The sequence below is a fragment of the Sapajus apella genome, unplaced genomic scaffold, assembly GCF_009761245.1.
Source record: "Sapajus apella isolate SASKATOON/1434 unplaced genomic scaffold, GSC_monkey_1.0 scaffold24, whole genome shotgun sequence".
Lineage (NCBI taxonomy): Eukaryota > Metazoa > Chordata > Mammalia > Primates > Cebidae > Sapajus > Sapajus apella.
In genome coordinates, this window is record NW_022436964.1 from 10,394,685 (window position 1) to 10,416,889 (window position 22,205).

The window sequence follows — 22,205 nt, forward strand, 5'->3', positions numbered from 1 at the left end:
AACTAACGTATCTGTTATAAGTTAGTGTGTATAAATTTATTTTGTGTCATTTTATTATATGTTTTCTGTACATTATGCTGTCTATTGTTTCTCTTTTTTCCCAGGAATGTAGTATGCTTCTCCATATACTTAATTTTTTTTTTCTGCCTTACAACAAGAGTTTATAATTTTGACTGTATGAGATTTTGTACTTTATGGTATTTATTACTGTATCAGTGAGCTTGTTTCATTTCATTTTTTACTGACATAGTACTTTAAAATGTAGATTTTTGCGTATTGATCATCCATGCCGCTATCTAATGAAATTATCTTTTTACTTTGAATAGATTGTTGAAAAGTAGTCATTTTGTGTTTTGTCGATATACAATAATATTGCTTATAATATAAAGATGATTTTTAAAGTTTTATATTTATTCCAATTAAATAATTCTTTTTATCAGATATACATAGTTTCCTTCTATTCATATATCAGTCAAAATTTTTTATTAAGTATGTCGTTTGGCAGCTATTAGTAAAACTGTAGGCTCTTCTTTTCCTGTCAATTTCTATGTAACATTTATTTCAACCTAAATTTGTTATGTGGGAAGTTTATAGCTTTTAGGAATCATTTTTCTTTCTTTTCAGCATATGCAGACAATAAAGAGGGTAATATTACAATAATAATACAATGTGATGTATTGTTTGTTTAATGGTGGAATTTATATTAATAACTTTGTAAATGACCTTAATCTTAAATTTCTAGTAGTATTAAAATCTGAAGGTCTTTATATTTCTCATTTGGACTTTACTTCATTTTATGGTGGGAAATTGTTCTTCATAGTTGAATTTTGGAAGTACTGCTTACAAATACTGATCTTCTGTAATAATTGTTTTTCTCATAATGGGCTATTGTGGTGTTCAGATAAAAAATATATGTGAAAGATGTCATAGGATATAAAGAACTCTGCAGTGGTTAGTCACTGTTATTGTAGCACGTGCTCAATCTGTATATGTTAATTCAATTTGATACCTAACTTGGCCACCTTAACAGTATATTTCCTTTTGCAGTTATCTATGCCTTTTTGAAAAGTAGTATGTGATCTTGTGCTCAGGAATGCGGTAGGTATGTGGGAATTATTTATTTACAGATGAATTACAATAGACAGCCTTTTTTTAAAGGCAGACTTTGGGGTCTGATTTTACTGTTGAAGCTGACAACACGTCTGTGAAATACATGCTTCCCAATGGTCATTTTGGTCAAACACGAAGCTGAGCAGATGCATGCTTGAGCGCCAACCACCTGGCAGGCCTTTGTTGACTTGGCAAGAGTCTCCAGGCTGGGAAATTTGAAGAACACATTTCATTCCAGCTGAAGGCAGGATTATGAGTTGATGATTTACTGTGAGACCCAAGGTTTACTATAGGGATTTATATGCAGAATGAAATGGGAAGCTTGGGGATTTGTATCCATCAGGCATAAGGATCAGGAGCCAGAAGGTGAATTATAGACTAAAGCTGTTTCACCAGCTGGTGAGACTTTGCAATTCAATTCCAATGCAGGTAGAACTGCATTCGTTAACAACGAGCACTCAGGCAAGCTGGCATAGACTTTGCCAGGGTCTTTGCCTGCAAGGGAGGTATCTTTCTACAAGTTAAGCAGAGATGTAGAGAAAATGCCCTGTGGTTTCTCCTAGGTTGGGTACCAGGAGCCATTTCCTAAGTAAAGAACCTAGAATGTCTTATTCTGCTTTGTGGTTATCAGATGTACTCAGGTGTCAGAGCTCACATGCTCCTTACAGAAAAATAATACCTCATTATCGAGTATTACTATTAGTCATAAAAGAATTTAATAAATATTTTGTTTTTAAACATTATTTCATTGGTGGTTAAATTCTAGTATAAACAATATTTAGTCAAGGCTTTCTTACTTTATGAACTCTAGCTTGAAAACACAATTCCTTGCCCATGTACAGCTAAACCTCAAGATTTCTGTGAGTTTCTGGGTATTTAAATCCTCAGCACCACAGAAATCATTTTGAGGTTTTTACTAAAAATTTGAAAGTGCATGGGAATGACATTGTTCAATGAGCAGCAAACAACTTAAAACCATACATTAGCCATCCCTGCTCTTAAAATGCTCTGGGCTACTCTGCCACCAAGAGTTTCTCATTGACCTGTTGGTTCCTCAGTGCCCAAGTTGCATGATGTCATTGAATCTTTTCTTGTTGTCTCTTCACCTGGTTTCTTTATGTACTTCTCTTTTAGAGAGCCTTGGAAACTGAATTATTCTCTAAAATCTGTTAAGTCCAAAGCCATAAAGTCTAAACAGAACGGAGCATTTTGTGTTTAATGGACACTGTCTTTCTGAGCAGGTAGTTGTGATTATAGGTAACCGATATTTTTCTTTCTGGTTCACCAATTTAGATGAGTGGCATCCAGTCCCAATGTTTTAAAAAAAAAATTATAAGGGAGAGCAATCAACTATTGATCTGGCTTGTGGATGACCAGTTTGGTGAGAGCATAGTGGTAGAAACACTGGACTAAAAATAAGCTTCCCAGGTAGGCATATTTAGCCTCTGTAACCAGCCTGCTTATGACTTTCCTCTTCCACACCCCCTCCGTCATTGCTTATCATGTACTCAACTGTCTATGGAGCCAGGCAGGTAGCAAATGCTTACAAGATGAAAACCAGAGAAAATGCTCTGTCACCCACACTGGAGTGTAGTGGAGTGATCTCGGCTCACTACAACCTCTGCCTCCTGGGTTCAAGCTATTCTTGTGCCTCAGTCTCCCTAGTAGCTGGGATTACAGATGTGCACCACCACTCCTGCCTAATTTTTGTATTTTTAGTAGAGACAAGGTTTGTCATGTTGACAAGGCTGGTACTTCTTTACAGTTTCCAGAGTTCTCTATTTAAATACCTCCTTCAAAATGTGTCATGGCATTTCTTTCTTTCTTTTTTTTTTTTTTTTTTTTTTGCCGGTCTACCTGCTTTGCTACATTGTGAAAACCTTAAAGATGGGGGCCATGTTATCCATCCTTTTATCCTCAGAATCTGGTATAGTACTTAGCACATAGTAAGCACTCAACGTTTATTGAATGCATGAAAGAAATAGACATGATTTGGGGACCTGAGGCCTGAGCTCAGATCTCTTTTCTGCTTTACTTCTCAAATTCTTTTTGCTAAAAGGCAAGGCGTTGTGATTAAGAGTAATGTACATTGCCTTTTAAAAATTATTATTCCTAATCTTTGTGGACAAGCAGAAAAATAGCTGATACAACATATATGGAAAACTACTGTGAAAAACTTACTGATTGTATTGAGCAAATGTCTGGGCTTTTTCTTTGAAAAGTCTGTGTTTAAAGAGTGTTTTGCTGTGCAGTGCATTGAGAGCAATTGGGCAGGCATTTGTTCTTGCCAGGATGGAGGGGAATGTGTGACCAAGGTACAAGGTAGAAGCTGGATGAAACTGGAAACATCTGGAACTCTTTTCTGGAATGTGAATTAGAAAGAGCAATCTAACTGCTACTTTGAACCTATGAACATATCTAACTGCTATCTTGAACCTATGAATCTCTTAAAAAGAGATTTAAATTGTACTGAGGAATAAATTAGTATCTCCCCAAAAATACTCTCAGATGGTCATTCAGCCATCTGAGAGTTGAGGTTTCCACAAGTTTAGATTAAAATTAATTTTAGAATTTAAAATCCTAACTTCAGGGAGGAATGGTATTTTAGAAAGGAGAATTTAAATAGAGAAAACTAGAGCACCCTCCCTGTTATCCTGAAATAATTAGTTTGAATAAAAGAATAAATAAAGGTGAAGATTTTCTTTTAGTTGGAAGATGTAGAATTAAGATATGTGCCAAGGGATTATTTTAATAACAAACATTTTTATGACTTTTTTTCTTCAAGACTAGAACAAATGGTTTTAAGCACAAGACAAAAAAAAAAATCAAGTTTCTGTGTGTGTCACGTTTTTAAATTGTCTACTATGTGTGCAGGGAATTTTGAGGTGTAATGAACAAGAATTCTCTAGCCAATGATGTGGATGTGTGGTTTGAGAAGAAACAGTTTCCGGTGACTGAGGGGCGTGAGAGTTGCTATTTATTTTGGGAAAGTCTTTCCTGACTCTTCTTTCTCCACTCGCCTACTTCCAACCCATCCCACCTTAAAATAATGTTTAATCTTTCCAAAGGGGGAAAATCCAAATGGCATCAAAGCCAAGCATGTTTGAAGACTGCAGGACTTTAGGCTTGTAACGTGTGGTGAGGATGGAAAGTACAGAGGAGGAAGGAAGTTGTTAACAGACTAGATGATACCAGGTGTCACTCAGTATGGCTCACAGCTCGGGTAGAATTTGCCTGCCATTTGGTGAGTCTCTTCTGCTGCCACTTGGAGCTGTAAAGCAATTCTTAATTCTCTTCTTTATCCTCTTGGTTAAATATTTTTACCTGGCTGCAAGAAGGTTCATGTTTAAATAAACAGTGGGACATTCGATGCCTGGCAAATCTGCATGAGTTAATAAATGAATATCCCCTTCACATAGGAGGCCTCTTTGACATCTAGAAATTGAAATTAAGTGCCTGTGTTCTAGAGTCTTTGTAATCGCTGCATATTCCTTCATGATGCAAACCTTGCAGATAGAAAATTCTCCTCTTTGGTGCCCCGTGCGAGACACAGCAATCTTTGCAGAGCCCTCAGGAGCCTGGGAATCAGCTTTCTACCCAATAAAAAATCCTTGAGGAAAGGAAGTCAAAGGGGCTTAGGTGTGAGTCAGAGGAGGGAAAATAAAGAGGGAAAAACACAGATGAAATTCTCAAAAAATGTTTCCTTTAGTGATGGACAGATATTCCTTTATTCTTCATATATAAGGTTTGGGATCAGGTATTTTCCCACTGTGGGTCAGCATGCACCAATCAATCTGTGTTAAGCATGCCTTTTTATCCTGGTGCTTTGACATCTGGGGCCTCACTGATGGAGGAAAGACTGCCCCTTCCAGGGCTAGCCAGTTCCTAGAGATAGTGAATTATTTGCCTTTGAGTCCACCTTTTGCATGCAAATTCACCAATCCAGGGTCCATACTCCCAGTCATCTTTATTGGGCTCTCACACAGGGTGCCATTAGCAACTCTTGCCTAATCACCTAGAGACAGGTACTAGAAACTAGAGACAGCTGCCACACCCAAGAGTCAACTGAAATTATTCAAATTACCAATCCTAAACCTGCTTAGTCTACTTTACCTGCTCCTTTTCACAACCACAATAAAGGGTCTTACCCACATGTCCCCCTTATTCCCTCTGCCTCCTGGCACCTAAACCGGTGCTTCTCCTTGCGGTCCTGTGTGGTGTGGCATGTCCCCTCCTCTTGGGAACTGCAAGTAACAGTCTTCTCAGTGGTAATTGTCTCCCGATCTCTTGGCCTCACAATACCTGAATAATAATAAAGCCTACATTGTAACACAAGTGCCTGCAAAAGCCATGTTCTAAGTGCATATGACTGACATCGATGGTGTAGACAGGATCCCTGATTGGTCTCCATGTCAATGATCTGTGTTCTTGGTTGCTCTGATGATGTTCTTCAAATGAACAAAACTTGAGTTTATGAGCAGATTAAATTGTGAGGGATAGCGGGGATAAGTGAGAGTTTTTACTGTGCTAAAAATTAGGGAGCAAGGATTGAAAGATGTATCATTTTTACTGAAGGTGTTAATAGGACAGAGATAGGTTTGGACATACACTTGCTTAGTCTCAATGAGCAGAATTAGCTGTAACTTGGAGAAAAGATATGAGAAGAAAGATTTTATTTCACTATTAAGAAACTAATAATTAACATTATTTTTTAAAAACCCAAATAAGCTATGATGGGTAATAATGAGTTCAAGTGTAGAGCTAAATAGAAAGTAACAATCTATAGTGACAGCTTATAATTTTGTTTGTAGCTGGTGTAGCAGTTATAAATAAGATTTATTCTTTATAATTATTTATATGATATCTTTTTCCTCTGTATATCCATCTTTCTTGGACCCAGACCATAGATTCCACGAGGGCAGAATCTGTACTCATCATGTTTCACTGTTGTATTCTCAGTGACTTTCTTGGCATTGTAGTGGATCAATAAATACTTGTTGAATAGTTGAACAAATGTTTGTTGAAGTATCTGATGGAAGATGACATTAGAGACTTTCCTGAATTTCTTTCATATTTGGGTCCGGACTGCTAACTGTACCCTAAACCCTGTTTCCTTTTCTCTGTGGGCACACAACTAGGCTATGTATCTCAGCCGCCTCCACTGCTGTCTGGTGCCATGGGATTAATTCTGGGTGATGAGATGTGAGTAGGCCTAGCCCATGTGAATCTACTGTGTAATCCTGCATGCTCTTTCTTGCTCCTTCTTCTTGTAGCCACGTGCAAAGCATCTTAGAGACTAGGTGGACATCTAAAATGACATTTGATCTGCTACTTTGACTTCTATAACAGGAATATATGATCACAGATATAATGGTTTCCAGCTCTTAAAAAGTAGGACCTTTTCTAAAATTTCTTACCTGGGCAGGGATATATTTCAGAAGTAATCAGTTATCCAGATTCTCTACTTTTTGACTAAGATTTTAGGATTTTGATCAAACCAGACTGGAAGGTTTGATCCATAAAAACCAATGCCAGACTTTCATGCAAAATTTGTTTTACAAATTAGGCTCCCAGATCTTTCTGTTTCTTGTTTCCTGCCCAGCTGAGCCTTCTGTGAAAATCTAAGAAGCTATGTCTAACATCTAGTGCCCTCTGATAGCTACTCTCAGGCTTCTTCTGTTGTTGCTTTTGGCTAAATCTTTGGATAAAGGGAAAGAACATTCTTTCAATGTCCATTGCCAATGAGCCACCATTTTCTTTCTCATCGCTTATGATGAAAAGCATGTCTATGTCTGGTGACTCTGCTGGAGGATGATTTTCTCAAGGGCAAAATCAATGAAATGACAGCAAATAGTTGGGAGGCTAGAAGTAGAAAAGGAGAGAAGACTCCAATAAATGTAATTGACACATTTATTGAGTGCCACCATACCATGACCTACCTCATAATATTGGGTGGTTTAAAGGTCTCTGAGACATGGCTGTCATGAATTTTACAGTCTCTTGGAATAATATTCATTCAACCAGTTAAGTTTAGCAAGTTCAACTTTAGAAAACAATAAGAGAAAACTTACAGCATGGTGGCTTTGTAATGTGAGACACCTCATTGCCAAGATGGTATTAGAGTTTGCTTCACTTCTGCCTTTTCTCTAAACGGATCAAGAAGCTGCTGCCACCTGGAATATGTGGCCACACCTGGGCTATACCTTTGATAATTGAGGTAATGACATACCTCATGCACACTGCAGAGTATGATTGTGGAAATATGTTGCCAGGTCTCGCTCTTAAGAAGATCTATGAACAGAACAAAGCTTTGTGCATAAAAAGGGCTTAATTTATAATTTTTGATAACTCTATCAAAAGTTAACAATTATCATGTAATACGGTCCAAGCTTAAAACTTAAAAATGGTAAGTTTTATCTTGTATTGCAATGCTACCTAGATCTAGGTTTCTGAAGAAACCTTAGGTGACTTTGTTGCCAAAAGTTCTATGACCAATCATTGACAACAATTGACATGAGCCTGGGATAGGTTGAGGTAATACATTTGCCATCTCTGACTAGACACTGAAGACCTCATTATAAACCAAGGGACATAAATGGTGCTCTCACAGAAAAATAAGTACATTTTTCTGTTTCTGTAACTTCAGAGCAGAGCCACATGAGATCTGAATGTCTTGAGATGTGGCTTGAAACATATGGCAAGGGTTTTCATCGGTTCCAAAGACCAGCGAAGGTTGGAAGAAACTTTACAGAAAGGTTTCTAAAGCTCATCCCATCATTTGCATCAATGCTTTTACTTTTAAATTCTGTTAAATCTTGCTTTAAACTACTATTTTTGGAGCATTTCAGCTCTAGGGACCCCAATCTGCAGTAACTTCCAAGCACCTGAAATATTGCTGGCTTCTCTTGGAGCTGCCTTTTTCAACATCACCATGAGTCTGTGATTATCCTCAATTGCTTCCGAATCCACCTCCAAATAAGATTCAGAGCATTCATATGTTAGTGGCATTGATTTTGGTAGTGGAACAGCTTGATAAAACTTTGCTAAAAAACAGCAACAAGAAAAATCAGGCCCAGAGACTTAATCATTAATTATCTGAAAGCTTTCATCAGATGTAGGGATTGTCACATCCATTTTAAATCTGCTGCACGTTATTTCAACAAAGTGCTTGCAGGTGAGTTGCTTATAGCTCTGCTAGCTGGGGCTTCCTTTTATTAAAGTGCTGAGAAAAGGACAGCTATTGTCTTTGAGAGATGCTGCTCTCATTTTGATTGTAACTTGGTAAGCTGTTTGGCTAGAATGGACTCTGAGTCTTTTCTCAATGAATATTTCTAACTCAGGACAGCTCCCTGAGGATACAAAAAATTCCTGAAACAAAAAATTACCCATTACTTACTAGAGAAAGAACAACTTTGTAGGTAAGAACCCATGGGGTAGTGTTTTCGAAGCTAAATCTTATCTTTTCCACCCATTCCTTGTTCCCAAGGGTGAGGGTGGGGATTGGGGTGGGGAGGAAAGAAAACCATTAGGCAAGTCCTTTTGTTCTTTTTCTTCTTTTAATTTTGTTCAGCATTAAAGGAGGGAACTTCATAAACATTGATTGTCATTTACAGAAAACATTCAGAAATCATGTGTGCATTATCCGGGAATGCTAACAGTATTCAACTAATAATTTACAGGACATAAAATAAGGACAAAAACCTATTACATTCTAAAGTAATATAAAACTCTTTTTTAATTGTTAGGGAGTGCTGTTTTATTCTAGTATATTTATAATTAAAAAAAAAAAAACTCAATGCTTACTTCCTAAATGACTCAGGCTGCAGTTTTACACACACAGAAATTAGGGCTTACATATTAAACAAGGAGAGAGAGATCAGAAAATTGTAGATTTTAAAACTATATATGTCACTGGGTTTATTTGTGGTTTGCCTTTTGCCTCTATAGGCCAATAAGAATACATGGCAATAATGTAATTAAACTCCAGAAAAATCAGTGGTGACTATAAGAGGCATTATTCTTTTAAAAAAGTAGAATTATTATTCCTTTTAGAGTGAATATTTTTATTTTACATACTTGCGGCAATGCAACTTTTATGCAATGCCAATAGTGGTGTGCATGCTAATGAGATGCAAAGTGTACCCCTCCCATGCTGCCCACTAGGCGCAGTAGGTTAGTGGGCACAGCCAAGCCCCAGGTAGCCCAAGGTTTCAACAACTGGAGGGCTTAGAGTCGCTCTTCACTTTACAAGTGTGGGCTGGAGCTAAGGTAAAAACATTAAATCTCTGAACATTGGAAGTATATGAAAATCATTTCTCTCAATCCTAAAAGCAAGGAAGCATTGTCAGGGATTTCAAAAATATTGGAATGTCTCATTTAAATCTAAATATCTTTTTTATTATTATAAATCAATCATCATAAAATACTAGCCTTTTAAAGTCATATTTGGGATGCAGGAAAAGCATCAGTTTTAACGACTTGCTCCTGCCCGTGTTGCTATAGCTGATGATACCTTGGATTTTCCTCCCTCTCAGTCTCTCCCCAACCCTCCCCCAGGTTCTTTACAACATTTATTTGGTGAAGGTCAGTTATGGCTTCAGCAAATGAGTGATCTGACCTCAGGTTATTAATAAGAAATAAACGTGTACAAAAATATTTTGTTCATCAGAAAGCGGAGTTTGTTTTCCTTAAGCTATTCCATGCAGAAAGGATTTGGACAAAGCCATTTGCTACAAGGAAAGATGACTTAACTCAGGCAACATTTTTTTTTTTTTTAATTTTCCCTTTTCATATGTCTAGTTCAGATAGAGTTTGCAGGTCTTAGGCCAATCTTCAATACAAATTCTTTGGAGCAGATTTAATTGACAGCCCTGTCCCTTTCTCAGTCATATTACAAAAAGAAGCATACACTTAACACCAATGACCCGTCAAGATGCTTAAACTGTTACAACCAGTTTCCATTAAAAAACTGAGAAGTACATAACACGCATAAAGGAAGCAAGTACATATTTGCTCTTTGTTGATTTCCCCCTCTAAAAAAATTGTTACAAAGTCTTATGCTTAAACAGACATAGAAAAATCAGTGTACTCACTGTCTCCAGTTATTTACAGCAAAAATTAAAGAGACAGCATACATTGTATTAGACCTTCCACAAGCATATATTAAAAGTAATTACATTTGAAAAAATATTTTTATTTTTCCTCTACATTTCTACAATACATACTCAGTTTTCTGTGGGTGTAATTTTTCTTTCTTGTGTGTGTGTGTTAATCAGATGAAGCAGACGGTACTGTGCTTGGATGTGGGATTTGTAGCTTTTCAGACATACCTAATGTGTGTCTACATATGGTTGTGACAGAGGCACGCGAATGCTTGCCACCAGCCACCACCAGAAGAGTATAGCTGAATACAAGGATTGAGCTGCCCAGCTGGGGTGCAGATGCCCTGGGCTGCCCTCAATGGGGCTCATTCAATTCTGGTAACCCTTGTGCTTTATTTTTGGCCATGAGAACAATCACTGAGCTGCTTTCTCTGATCCACTGGAGGCCATGCTTACAGTCACACAGGAGGCAAAGATTACTATGGCCCATTCACTTCGGAGGAATTTCAGCAGCTTAGGAAAAAAGTGCACAAACAGATAACCCCCATCTGCTGCATAGGAATCCATGGTCTGCACTTCTGAACAATGGAGGACTACATTATCACGACTATAGAATAAATTCTTCACATACGACTAAGGGAAAATAAAAACTTGTCACAGATATTGAAGTGACACAGTTAAAGAAACATTGATACCCAAAAGAATAAAAGTCACGTATTTGCCTTTCAGAAAGAAAGTGGCAAGAAATCTAGCCCCCTGGCTCTATGAAGAAGGGAGTTTGGGCAAGACAAATTGAAGTGTCTTTTATAAGCCATCACTAAATTGAATTGTTTTCATTTTTAGACTGCTATTTCCAAGCTGACCTCCTATTATATCATCTAGTTGTGACAATCAAGTATGTAAACAAAATTGAGTATCAGAAGGGCAAGGTCTCCATCCCCTCCTTCCAAAACTAATATCATTCTAATATCGTCCAGGGTTGGATCTGGCCAGACTTGCTCTAGTTGAGCTGGCCACAGATACAATTTTGTTTTAAACCATAGGCTGCAAGCTGACAATCTATGGACTCTCTTCTGCTCAGTGATGTATTTGTTTGGTCTGCACTAAGCTCCGAATCAACTGCCATCATGTATAACTTGAGAGATTTTATAAAATTCAGAAGTTCTAGCAGCATTCAGCGTCAGCTAAATCGTGGATGTACCTTATTCCACAGGGCATGTCCTGGTGAGCTTGTCACTGGGCTGCTTCACCCATTTGCATTAAGCCCCCAGGCCCTTTTAGGCTTTTGAATTTTCAACCCCTGCTTTAAATGCTAAAGTACCCTCTACCCTGTACCCTCTGGTCCTGAGACCCAAAAATGAATAGGGTGTCAGCTCTTTTTTGAAAGGCCCCCCATAGTTTTCCACATCAGGCCTTTACTCTAGTTGCTGCTTGTGCTGGCAATTGGAAACAGAACATCAAATAGCACTTCATCTAAAGCAGATGGTAGGCTTTTCCCTCTTCTTTATACAGGGGACTCTGTGCAGTTTCACTACAGATGCACACTTTAAAGTTATTGCTGTTCTATTGAATGGTGCTTCTGTCAGGGCACAGACGTCCCCAGGCTGAATTTACTGCCAACTGTAGCAGCTTCCTTGGAAATAAAAGTTTATAGAAAAAAAGAGTCAGGAAAAAATTATTTCTTCTAATTTCCAAGAGAAGTAGAATTTTTCCTTGCTTCTGTAATAAACTAACAAAGAACATAGAACAACACTGCCATTATTTGCATCTGGTTGTTGCTTCTGTAAAAAGTTGGTAAGTTTTAGGTTGTCCTTGGGACCCAAGAATTGTTTTTGTCTTTAAGTCTGGTTCACATTGCATTGTAGAGAGTGAGCATGAGTTGACCTTTATGGTTTTCTACAAACAGTTTAGCTTGACTGCTGTGAAGTTATACGTTGAACCAGGCAGCTATGATAGGAAATGTACTGATACCTCCTTGGTACATCTTGTTAATATGCAGAGTTATTATGATTTAAGATCTCTTAGAATCTACCAAAGAAATCTAATCACTCAGGAGACCATTATATTATCTGATTTTACCTACTCAGAGGTACTTTAGTCCAGAGCCCTGAACACAGTGTTAAAACAAGGGAAATTCAGGAAATTCAGAAAGGGTATGTTTGTGGAGAACATCTCCACCTTCAGCTTTCAGTCTTTGGGGGATAAAAGAGCCATAGAGGGCCGGGTGTGGTGGCTCATGCCTGTAATCCCAGCATTTTGGGAGGCTGAAGCGGGTGGATCACTTGAGGTCAGGAGTTTAAGACCAGCCTGGCCAACATAGTGAAACCCCATCTCTACTAAAAATACAAAAAATAGCCAGGTGTAGAGGCACATGCCTGTAATCCCAGCTACTTGGGAGGCAGAGGCAGGAGAATCACTTGAACTCAGGAGGCAGAGGTTGCACCACTGCACTCCAGCCTGGGCAACAAAGCAAGACTATGTCTCAAAACAAACAAACAAAAAAGGCCACAGAAAAAGGGGCACAAAGATGAGTCATGGATAGTATGGGTATATATGGGTGTCAAACCAGATTTGGAATCCTTTCCTCTTCTATTTTCCCTCCAAAATTTCCATTTCTTTTTATGGACCACAAGTACACTGAAGTTTGAATTCACACAGCTTTACCTCGCTTGTCCATTTTATCTAATGCCAGTTAGATTTCTGTATTTTCCTTGTTCAGGATTTGTATAGAAAATTTGCAGGGAGATAAAAATTCCTGTGAATGGGGCAGCTAGATTATTTGGCTCTTAGCAGAGTTTAGAAAATGAGAACAAGTTATCCTTACTTGGGTGCAAATTTTCAGCAAATCCAAATAATTCAATCCAGTTTATGACTTGAAGTTACTGCTTGTTGATCTGAAAGCCTTGTCAGAGAGGTGCTCTCAGTGGCATATTTAATTTATACCATTTACATTTTGTTGTCATTTTCCTGTTTTTAATTTTTTCCTCCTTCTTGATGTATTTTTTTTAATGAAACATCCCTGAGTGGATACAGTGCAACATCTGCATCAAGCAGTGATTGTCATTTATGAAGCACGACATGAGAAGCACAGATTGTGGATTTTTTCTTTCAGTGCACGCTTGATCATGAGTGTTATGAACATTTGTTAGTCCTCATGGGGAAGGAACAAAGTTCTGGGATTGCATGTACAAAATACCTTGACGTGCAGTCATAGGAGATCTTCAAAGGGCAGCTTTTTAAGGCTTTTTACCTTGAAAACATGACTGGATTCTCTTTTAAGAGAAGGTTGGGCAACTGTAACTCAAACTAGAAATCTTCTCTCAACTAAGTGGGCTGAGTACGTCCTGGTTGCCATTGTTCTGTTCTAGTTCAGACGCTAGCTCTGTTTCCTCTCTTCCAGCTTCAAAAGGTCCATGCCGCCCCAGTGAAATGCTTACACTAGTGGAAACAACACAAATTCAAAAGCAGTACCTCCCAAGGTAAATGTGAGGAACAATCTTTTTCCTATATCACCCATGGGAAAAGGGAGGAAAAAATTCTGAGCCACTTCATCAATTGAGCCAATTTAAATCCTCTAAGGTAAATTGGAGGAAATAAATAATTCCCTCTGCAACTGAGCAGGAATTAAAGGCTGACAATGGAAAACACTAGGCCAACAGAACAATGAAAACAAAGTTTGACATAAGTTCAAAGCTCAAAGGGAAACACCAAGTAGACACATTAAGCATTGCCTATCACAAGCCAATCATAAAACATACATTGCATTTGGAAACGGCTTGGTTTAATTGAGTGCCTTCCATTACCCTGTTTTCCTAGCAATCAGTAGAGTAATCTTTCCATTAGAAGGAAATATGACTCTGGGAATTAATTCTTTATACAAAGAGCTAGCAGGAGTGACATTTACACCAAAAAGAATTGAGTCCCTGTAGCAGCATAATAAGCAGTCTACAGCTGTCTTCTTAGAACCAAAGGTAATTTGGTTCAATGTAGTTAAATTAATTGAATATAACAGTAGTTGAGAAAGAGATTCATTATTTTAAAGCCTTTTTGTTTTTCCCCATTGGTTTAGAATTCATCAATCATGAGGTGAGAAAATGTTCCATTTTCTAAAAGAAAAAGTCGACACTACTGTTTTGATCATAAATCAGGAGTTCTGTGGTATCTTGGAGATGGTACTCAACCATGAGCTTCAGGAGAGCATAAGAGATAAAAAAAAAAAATCAAAGTTTCCACTGATGGAAACTTTACAAAGCAGATGTGTGTGTGTGTGTGTGTGTGTGTAAACAAGGAGAAAAGGGCAGTTCTTTAGGCATTGGTGGCTGGGATATGCTTATGGGAGACCATAATTTTCATTGTCTTAGACACAAAATTCTCTCCTAGCTTGTTTTTTTTGTTGTTGTTGTTCTAAGTTTTGTTTTGGATCAGAAAATACCAAAGGTATAGGCCTCCAGGACACAGGCAGAACAAATGCCTTGGAATATATGCTTTTCTTACGATTAATTTCATTGGTGAGTAGGTGGAGAAGTGAGAATTTGTGCAAGGAAGTCTAAAATCTCTGATCCTAATGTCACCCTTGTATTCTTTACTTTTAAAAGTTGCCAAAAAATATTCTTTAAAAGTTGCTAGGTTAGATGGATGATATAATTGTAAATTACATAGGAATTAGTTTTGGCTTTGGGGTATATTCATTCCCTGGAATAACACAGATTTTTTTTCTGATTTGCCAAGTTTTTGCTATATTTTTATATTATGGCATTTTACAATATGCCTCCCCTTTTATTGCCACTTTTCCTAACAAATGTATTAAAGAGAATAAATATAAAGAATTACTTCTTTACTCTGTGTCTTCTCTTTCTAACTGTTCTTGCCAAAACATGGTGAGACAGAAAATGTTTATACGAAGTGGCATTGTTGCCCTGGGTTCTGATTTATTCTTTTAATTTTTCTAGAAAAAATTGCTGGTAGTCACAATCCACAGATTGTATTTTTCAGTTGAAGACACATTAAGCAGTGAAATCAAGTTTCTTTCACAACTGAATATCCAAAAGAAAAAAATGTTTTTATGTGTTCTGGTACAAAATAGAAAATAGCTACTGTTTGGTCAAAAAAGTCTTGGACCTTGTGATATTATCTGTGGCCTAATTCTTGAAACAGGAAAATGGCTCCAAATACTCTCCCCTCTCAATATTTACCATTTTGACAAGGCTTTGATGTCACTTTCAGAAACAGAGTTCGTATATAGAGGCCACGCAGTATGTTTATTCCTTTGTAGACTTATTTCTGAGTTGATACCGTCCTGCCATTGATTATAGATGAAAACTCTGGCTGGGAAAACAAAATCCTGATTGTCCAACATGAAGGTAACATATAACACAGAAGATAAATCATAGAAGAGAGCCTGACTGAACCTCCATTGCTAGTAGGTATGGTATTTAAGCCACAGTGCCTGTGCATGTATAAGTAATAGTCATATATAATATTCTCACATATTATATACTTATTACATACATGCACAGTACCTTCCAAGACAGCTACAAATTTACACATGCATCAACTACCTAAAAACATAGAAATAGGTAAAGCCTATTAAGTGAAATTTTCTTAAATTATATTTGAACAATCAACAGGAAAAGTAATCATGTAAAGTACCGCTCTTTTCTTGTATATATCTACAATAAAATTCTATAAACAGTTGTCTCCCAAAACATACCCGAATAAAATTAAAAAAAAGGATAACACCCAGTGTCCTATATTTGTATATTTATGGTCATTTCAAAAACAAACAAACAAATAAAAGAGCCCCACTCAGGTGCATATTTACATTCTTCAAACTGTAGCGGTGAAAAATAATTCTATTAAGTGCAGGACATTCCTAATGTTGCAGTAGTGACATTTTTCTTAAGTCTTCATGAACACATTGCTTTTGTCTTAATGGTGATGCATTCCATGACTATGAGACAGTTCTCTTGTCCCCTTCATTTACAGCCGGTGGCACAGTCAGGATTAAAGAGCTCCTTGTATAACGGAGGAAACAGTGTATTCACTATCTCTGGATGAGATTGCTTAAATACCTGCAGCTTCTCCCCGTGCAAGTTGCAAACTGCCGTGATGGTTGGTATCTTGGCTATTAACTGCAGAACGGAGAGACAGAGAGGGAGATAGAGAAGGAAGCTCATTAGTGCTCTGTCTGTGGAATCAGTGTCCTTTCTGGCCCCAGATGAAGGTAAATGGCTTTGGAAAAAGATGTTCAGAAAGAAAGAAGCCTCACTTTCAGCTTTTCTCTCAGAACGAAACAAAATAAAACATATTCCCTCCCGACTCCATCTCCTAAAGGAAAAATAGAGAGACAGCAAGCAAGCAGGACCAAGATCCCTGAATCATTGCTCTTCCATAAGTATGTATGAGAGGTTTTCCAGTTTAATAGTTACAAGTGGTTGCTTTGTAGGCAGATTACCTGAGTTCCAGAAGAGCTTAGTAATGGTGTAGCTATGACTTTGTCTATGTCTCAGTTTTCTCATTTATAAAATGGGCTTACCAATAGTACCTACTTCACTGGGTTGTTGTGTGGACTGAGGGAGGTAATTCCTGTCAAAGTGTTAAGAACACTGGAGATGTGAAGTGTAATTATTAGTGAACATTATGATTACCCATAATTTCCCATAGAGTTTTGTGAAATGAATGTTAGATTTTTAGCTTTGGAAGGTGACAGTAGGAATGTACAACCAAACTGTATGAGGTGTAATATAAGATGATCTGGACTGCTTGGCTATCAAAATCTCTAACCCACTTGTATAGTGGCTCTCTAATCTGTTTCCACTGTAAGGCATAATATGAAACACACAGAGAATTTGGGAGGTTCCTGGCACTTAGTTTCCTTAGGGAGGTGTTCTAAAAATGAGTGGAAGAATATCCACTTATAATTGTTAGGTTTTGATATATGTATCATGTAAGATACAATTTTTTGAGTTAAGATACCCAGAAGACAGTGTTTTATAATAATTTAAATGCTGTATGGGTCTTAGGAGATGAACAATTCTAGCTATTAACATACTTGTCATTTAGAACACTTGGAATCCATCATATATGTCAAAATTAGCTTAAACAAAAGTCATCGTGATTAAATTATTGTGAGAGATGTGTTCTTGTATAGAGAATACTCATACAAAAGAGAAGCATGATAGTTCACATAGCTGACTAAAGACACACTTGAAAGTGAAGAAAAATACAATTAAACAAAACCTATCTTGTCACCAATTAGGCTCATCATGTTCCCTACCCTGTTCAATAACAAGAATCCATTTCAGCCTTTGAAGTAAAAGAGGAAATAATTAGTTACCTTGTGGTTTTTCAAAATCAGAAACTTCCACTCTTTTATCAACTTTAACAGCTAATGACTATATAACCATATTATGAGCAATTTAAAAATAGCATCAGGATTAGAGCTGTTGACACATTCAGTAAAGGGATCTAGAACATGTAAAGAAGTTTAGAGTTCAGACTTTCCAATCTTAACCATCTCCACTGCTATTTAAAGACAGAGATAGAAAGGAAAATGCAGAATCTTTGTCTATAGAATGGATGTTAAATTTTAGACTGAGAATCAAAACTCTATCTCCAACATAATGAATTAATTTTTTTTTCATTATTGATATACCACAATGAATTGCATGCCTAATATGTAGCCAGTGCTCAGCTAAACACCAGAATGCACAAAGCATTATGGCTCTTGTTTGTAGTCTACTTGAGGAGACTGATGAAAATAAGTTTACCATACAGTCAAAAACTGAAAAAGTGTGGTGAGTGCCAAGGAAGAACAGCAGAAGGAAAAGTGGGAGAAAAGAGGATGCCCTGACTTGTGGCAGGCCTGGGAAGTTGCCCTGAGGAAGTGACATTGAAGCTGAGCTCTGATGGAAGAGTGAGAGAGCTAATTAGGTGCTGGGGCAGAGGGTACATAACATGCCCCAGGATCATGTGCAAAAGATGCTGTGGCGCTTGGCACTCTGGAAGATCTGAAGGCAGTTCAGGGTTGCTGGAGCAGTGAGTGGGTGAGGTAATGCCAGAGAGGTGGGCATAGCCAGATTATGTAAACCTTCATAGTTCACGTTATGTTCTCTAGGAGGGTTTTTAGCAAAAAAGAAAGATGATTCAGAGTCCCATTCTGAAAGACTCACTTTGGGTCCAGGGTGGAAAACTGTGTCTTTTCTATATTTTCATAGGTACAGAGTGTACAAGTGTCCACTTAACTGGAGCCACTTGGGAAATTATTCAAACTCTGTAACCAGCTGGCTCACACAGAAGGAGACTACAACAATTTAGGAACAGTTCTTGCACATTGTAATCCTCCCTGAAATAGCTGTTGAATGCAGAGTGGCTTTGAAAGCCACTGCAATTCAATCTGCAGTTGAATTGATGATGTGCAAAGCTCCTGAAACTTCCAGATGCAACTCTATAATTATTGTAAATCTTGTCAATAAGAGTGACTGGGGTGCTTCTTAAAAACGCAGATTACTGGGACCTACTCCTGGGGATTCAGTTTCAGTGAGTCTGGGTGAAGCTCAGACTCCATGTTTGAAACAAACATCCCCTGCAGATGCTGATGCAGTGGGTTTATGGGATGGACTTTGAAAAACACTGCTTCAGAGGTTCAAATTTTATAAATTTACAATGGGTTTTCAAAATTGAGAAGTTGAGTTACAGTGGCTCAAATCTGTAATCCCAACCACTCCTAAGGCTGAGGCAAGAGGATCACTTGAAGCCAGTAGTTTGAGACCAGCCTGGCCAACATAGCAAGACTTTGTCTCTCAAAAAATTTTTTAAAAAAGTAAATTATACATTGAATTTGAAATAGTCCTGTGAACTAAGTGTAAAGTTAGCTGCTTCTCAGGAGGCAGATGTGGAAGTTCTCACCTCTAGAGAGAGAAGTTTCCATGTGTTTAGAGCTATTAGTTTGGTGGGGGTCAAGTAATGAAATTCTTGAGTTCCCTGTGACACACAAATACTACATAGAGAGGATTAGTCTGTTGATAAAGAACATGGGCTTTGGAGTCAGGCTGCCTGGGTTTGAATCCTATTTCTGTTCTTTACAGCTATGTGATCTCGGGTAAGTCACTTAACCTCTCAGCTTTCTTATCTGTCAGGTGGTGATTATAACAGTCCCTTCCTCAGAGGGAGGTTGTGAGGATTAAATGGGTCAACAAAATTTTTTTTACAGTGGTGCCTGACACCACTGTGGTAGCTGTCATGCTTCTACTCCCACAGTCTGAGATATCTCACCTCCTTTTAGGAGAGAAGGAATCAAGGCCATGCTTTTCAGTCAAAGGACATGGAGGGCAGGAAGCCAGCTTAGCTCTCAACAAAGCTCCAAAAGTGGAGTCATTAACCAAAAGTTAATGAATGCATGGCAAAGTCAGCCATTGATGTTTATTGAAATGAAAACGTAAAATCATATTGATTTTTCAATTTCTTATAGCAATTCCAGTACGTTGCTTATTTACTAACTGTGATTTATAAAGTAGGATCCTAAGTACAACAATTCTAGAAGCATTTTTCTGCTCCTTTAGTGACAGGGTGGTAGGGGACATGAAATGTGTAAGAGGATGACTGAAACTCTTTTACCCTTTCATAGTTGTTCATTTGCCCTGGAGATATTTCGCTATTTGTCTGGTTTTGGAAAGTTAATATGGACTCTTGCTCCATTCCTGGAAAAAAAACTGGGATTTAAGAATCTGCTTCAGGACCCAGTTCTGCCTTTTTAAAATGCGAATTGGATCTAGTTCCTTTTTTGAATGCAAATTGGATCTAGTTGCTCATCTGTAGAATGGGTCAGATGGTACTTTCTGTTAAAGAGCACCCAGACTGCTTTGATAAACAGCACGGAGAAGGCAGAGTTCTCCCAGGTCCATGCTCTTGGAATAGGCTGACTGCAAGACACCCAGTCAGCTGTGGAAGCAGAAGTGCCGACAGGGGCATCCATCACTCTGGAGGCATGGTGGGCCAGGAGGCCATGCAGAGGCGGCAGCAGCACTTGTCAGAGCCCAGAAGGGCCTGGTGTAGAGAGCAGCAGGCAATCACTTATTGCTCATTAATATTATGTACTGCAGCCGGGGGACCCCCATTTCAAAGGGAGCTCAGAGCAGCCTCCACAGCAGTTAATGGCTCAACAACTTTTTAAACAGCTGGGGAGGTGATCCAGAAGCACTTGGAGATGGAGGGGGTAGTCAATTTTAAATCATAGTGAAATTCCTTCATGTTTAAATAATCCCCATAACAGAAGTAGACAGAGGCTCTATAAAAAGGCATTTTCACACTCATCTCTTTCTTATGACAAGCATTTCTTATGAGAAGGGAGCTTTAGCTTATACCTACAGGGGTCTACAGGAAGAAAAAGCAGCTGTTTGAGAAGAGATAATAATCCTATGCTTCTCTCCAGAGGGCGGTTTTATGAGAAAATTCACAATTTTGTAACTGGTACATTTGATGTTAGAAAAATGGAACATGCAGAGGGTAAAACTAGTGATCTTGTTCGTGTTGGCTTCCAGGCCATCAAGATGCCCTCCAACCTAAAGCAGGAAGCCAGCAATGGTTTGATCAAATTGGAAGAAGCTTCAGGACCACTAATAAAAACAGGGCACATAAAGTGAAGCTGAACACATCAATTTCACATGTCCATTTGATTTTCTTTTCTTTCCTTTTTTTTTTTTTTTGGTTTTTGTTGAGCCAAACCTAGTTGGATTCGAATTATAACATTAAACTTGAGATATCTTTGTAGGTCATAAGCCCTGCCCCCACCATCCATCCTTAGCATCCATGTGGCAGTGCCTGTATTTTCTACCCTGGGCATGGCTGACCAAAGTGGAAGTGGACACTTGACTCAGCTAGGGTTGCAATAGGAAACCAGACTGAGAGTCAGCAAGTTACTTTCTAATTGTAGCAGAAACTACTAGTAACCTAAGGAGCAAAGAGCCAGCCAATTTCATCACGTGGATCAGGGATGCACAGAAAACTGGTACTCAGAGAGGGAGAAGAATGAAGTAGATACCTACAGAGAAAAGAGTGTGTAAGATGAAGAATTCAGAAGGCTTCCCAATTCGTTGTTCTAGTACTTTCCTGATTGATGGCTGCATTTTTGACCTTGGGTTCTGTGAGATACTGCTTCAGTATTTATTTTATTTTTATGTTTTATATTTTTCCTTAACCTAGAGTTGAGTCCTGTTACCTGTCACCAAAGAGTCTTAATGAATACATCAACTTGCAATTTGCTGAATGAGGAGTAGTATCAAAACCTTCCTTCTCATTTACAGACCATTAATCTGATGGACAACCCTTGGAATTTCTGGATGTTGTACCTATAGTATGTGCCAACAAACCATAAACAGTAGAATATATTGACATAATCTGGCTTCTCACTGGAGTTCCTCAAGGAAACCACCATGTGTTATTCACCATTGTCTCCTTGCACCTGGCCTGTAGTACCGATTCATAATAAATGCAGCTTCAAGCAGAAAACTGTCCCAGGAGAGAGCTATGTTTCTTCAGTCTAGATTTGAAATTTAAAAACTTAGGGGATCTGTTGAACTGTTTTCTATAATTTTGCCTATTCTTGCATTATTTTAAAGTATATTTACTGTTGGGAGGAAGCCTGAGGGGGGCTTTGGGGATGCTAGTTTTACCTTGGCAGTGGTCACACTGGTATGCTAACTTTGTGATAATTCACTGAGGTGTGTACTTCCAACTTGGGAACTTTTAACTATGTGTGTTATACTTTTTAAAAGTATAGGCATTTTAAAGTATAAAACAAAATCCTGACCAAATAGAAATGGTAATGGGGAGGCTAAAACCGTGAGTCACATCATCTGGGCAGGGGCTCCTCAAGTGCTGATTAGACAGATTGTGCTATTTAAGACGAAAGGGAACCCAATCTCTAGTCCCACCTGATAGAAATTCTAATATAACGCCCAGTTTTTTTTTTTTTTTTTTTTTTTTTTTTTTTTTTTT

At 38.1% G+C, this 22,205-nt stretch overlaps 1 protein-coding gene across 3 annotated transcripts in view; it reads right to left on the reverse strand.

Moving 5' to 3' along the window:
• Nucleotides 1–8,652: 8,652 nt before the first annotated feature.
• Nucleotides 8,653–22,205, reverse strand: part of RORB (RAR related orphan receptor B) — a 191,400-nt gene continuing 177,847 nt past the window's right edge. For 2 of the 3 annotated variants that reach the window (XM_032290915.1, XM_032290912.1), the window contains exon 10: nucleotides 8,653–16,342. In XM_032290915.1, coding sequence (XP_032146806.1) covers nucleotides 16,187–16,342 — 156 coding nt within the window. In that variant the 3' untranslated portion in view covers nucleotides 8,653–16,186. The remainder of the gene's footprint in view (nucleotides 16,343–22,205) is intronic. The other variant, XM_032290914.1, reaches the window with a different exon arrangement.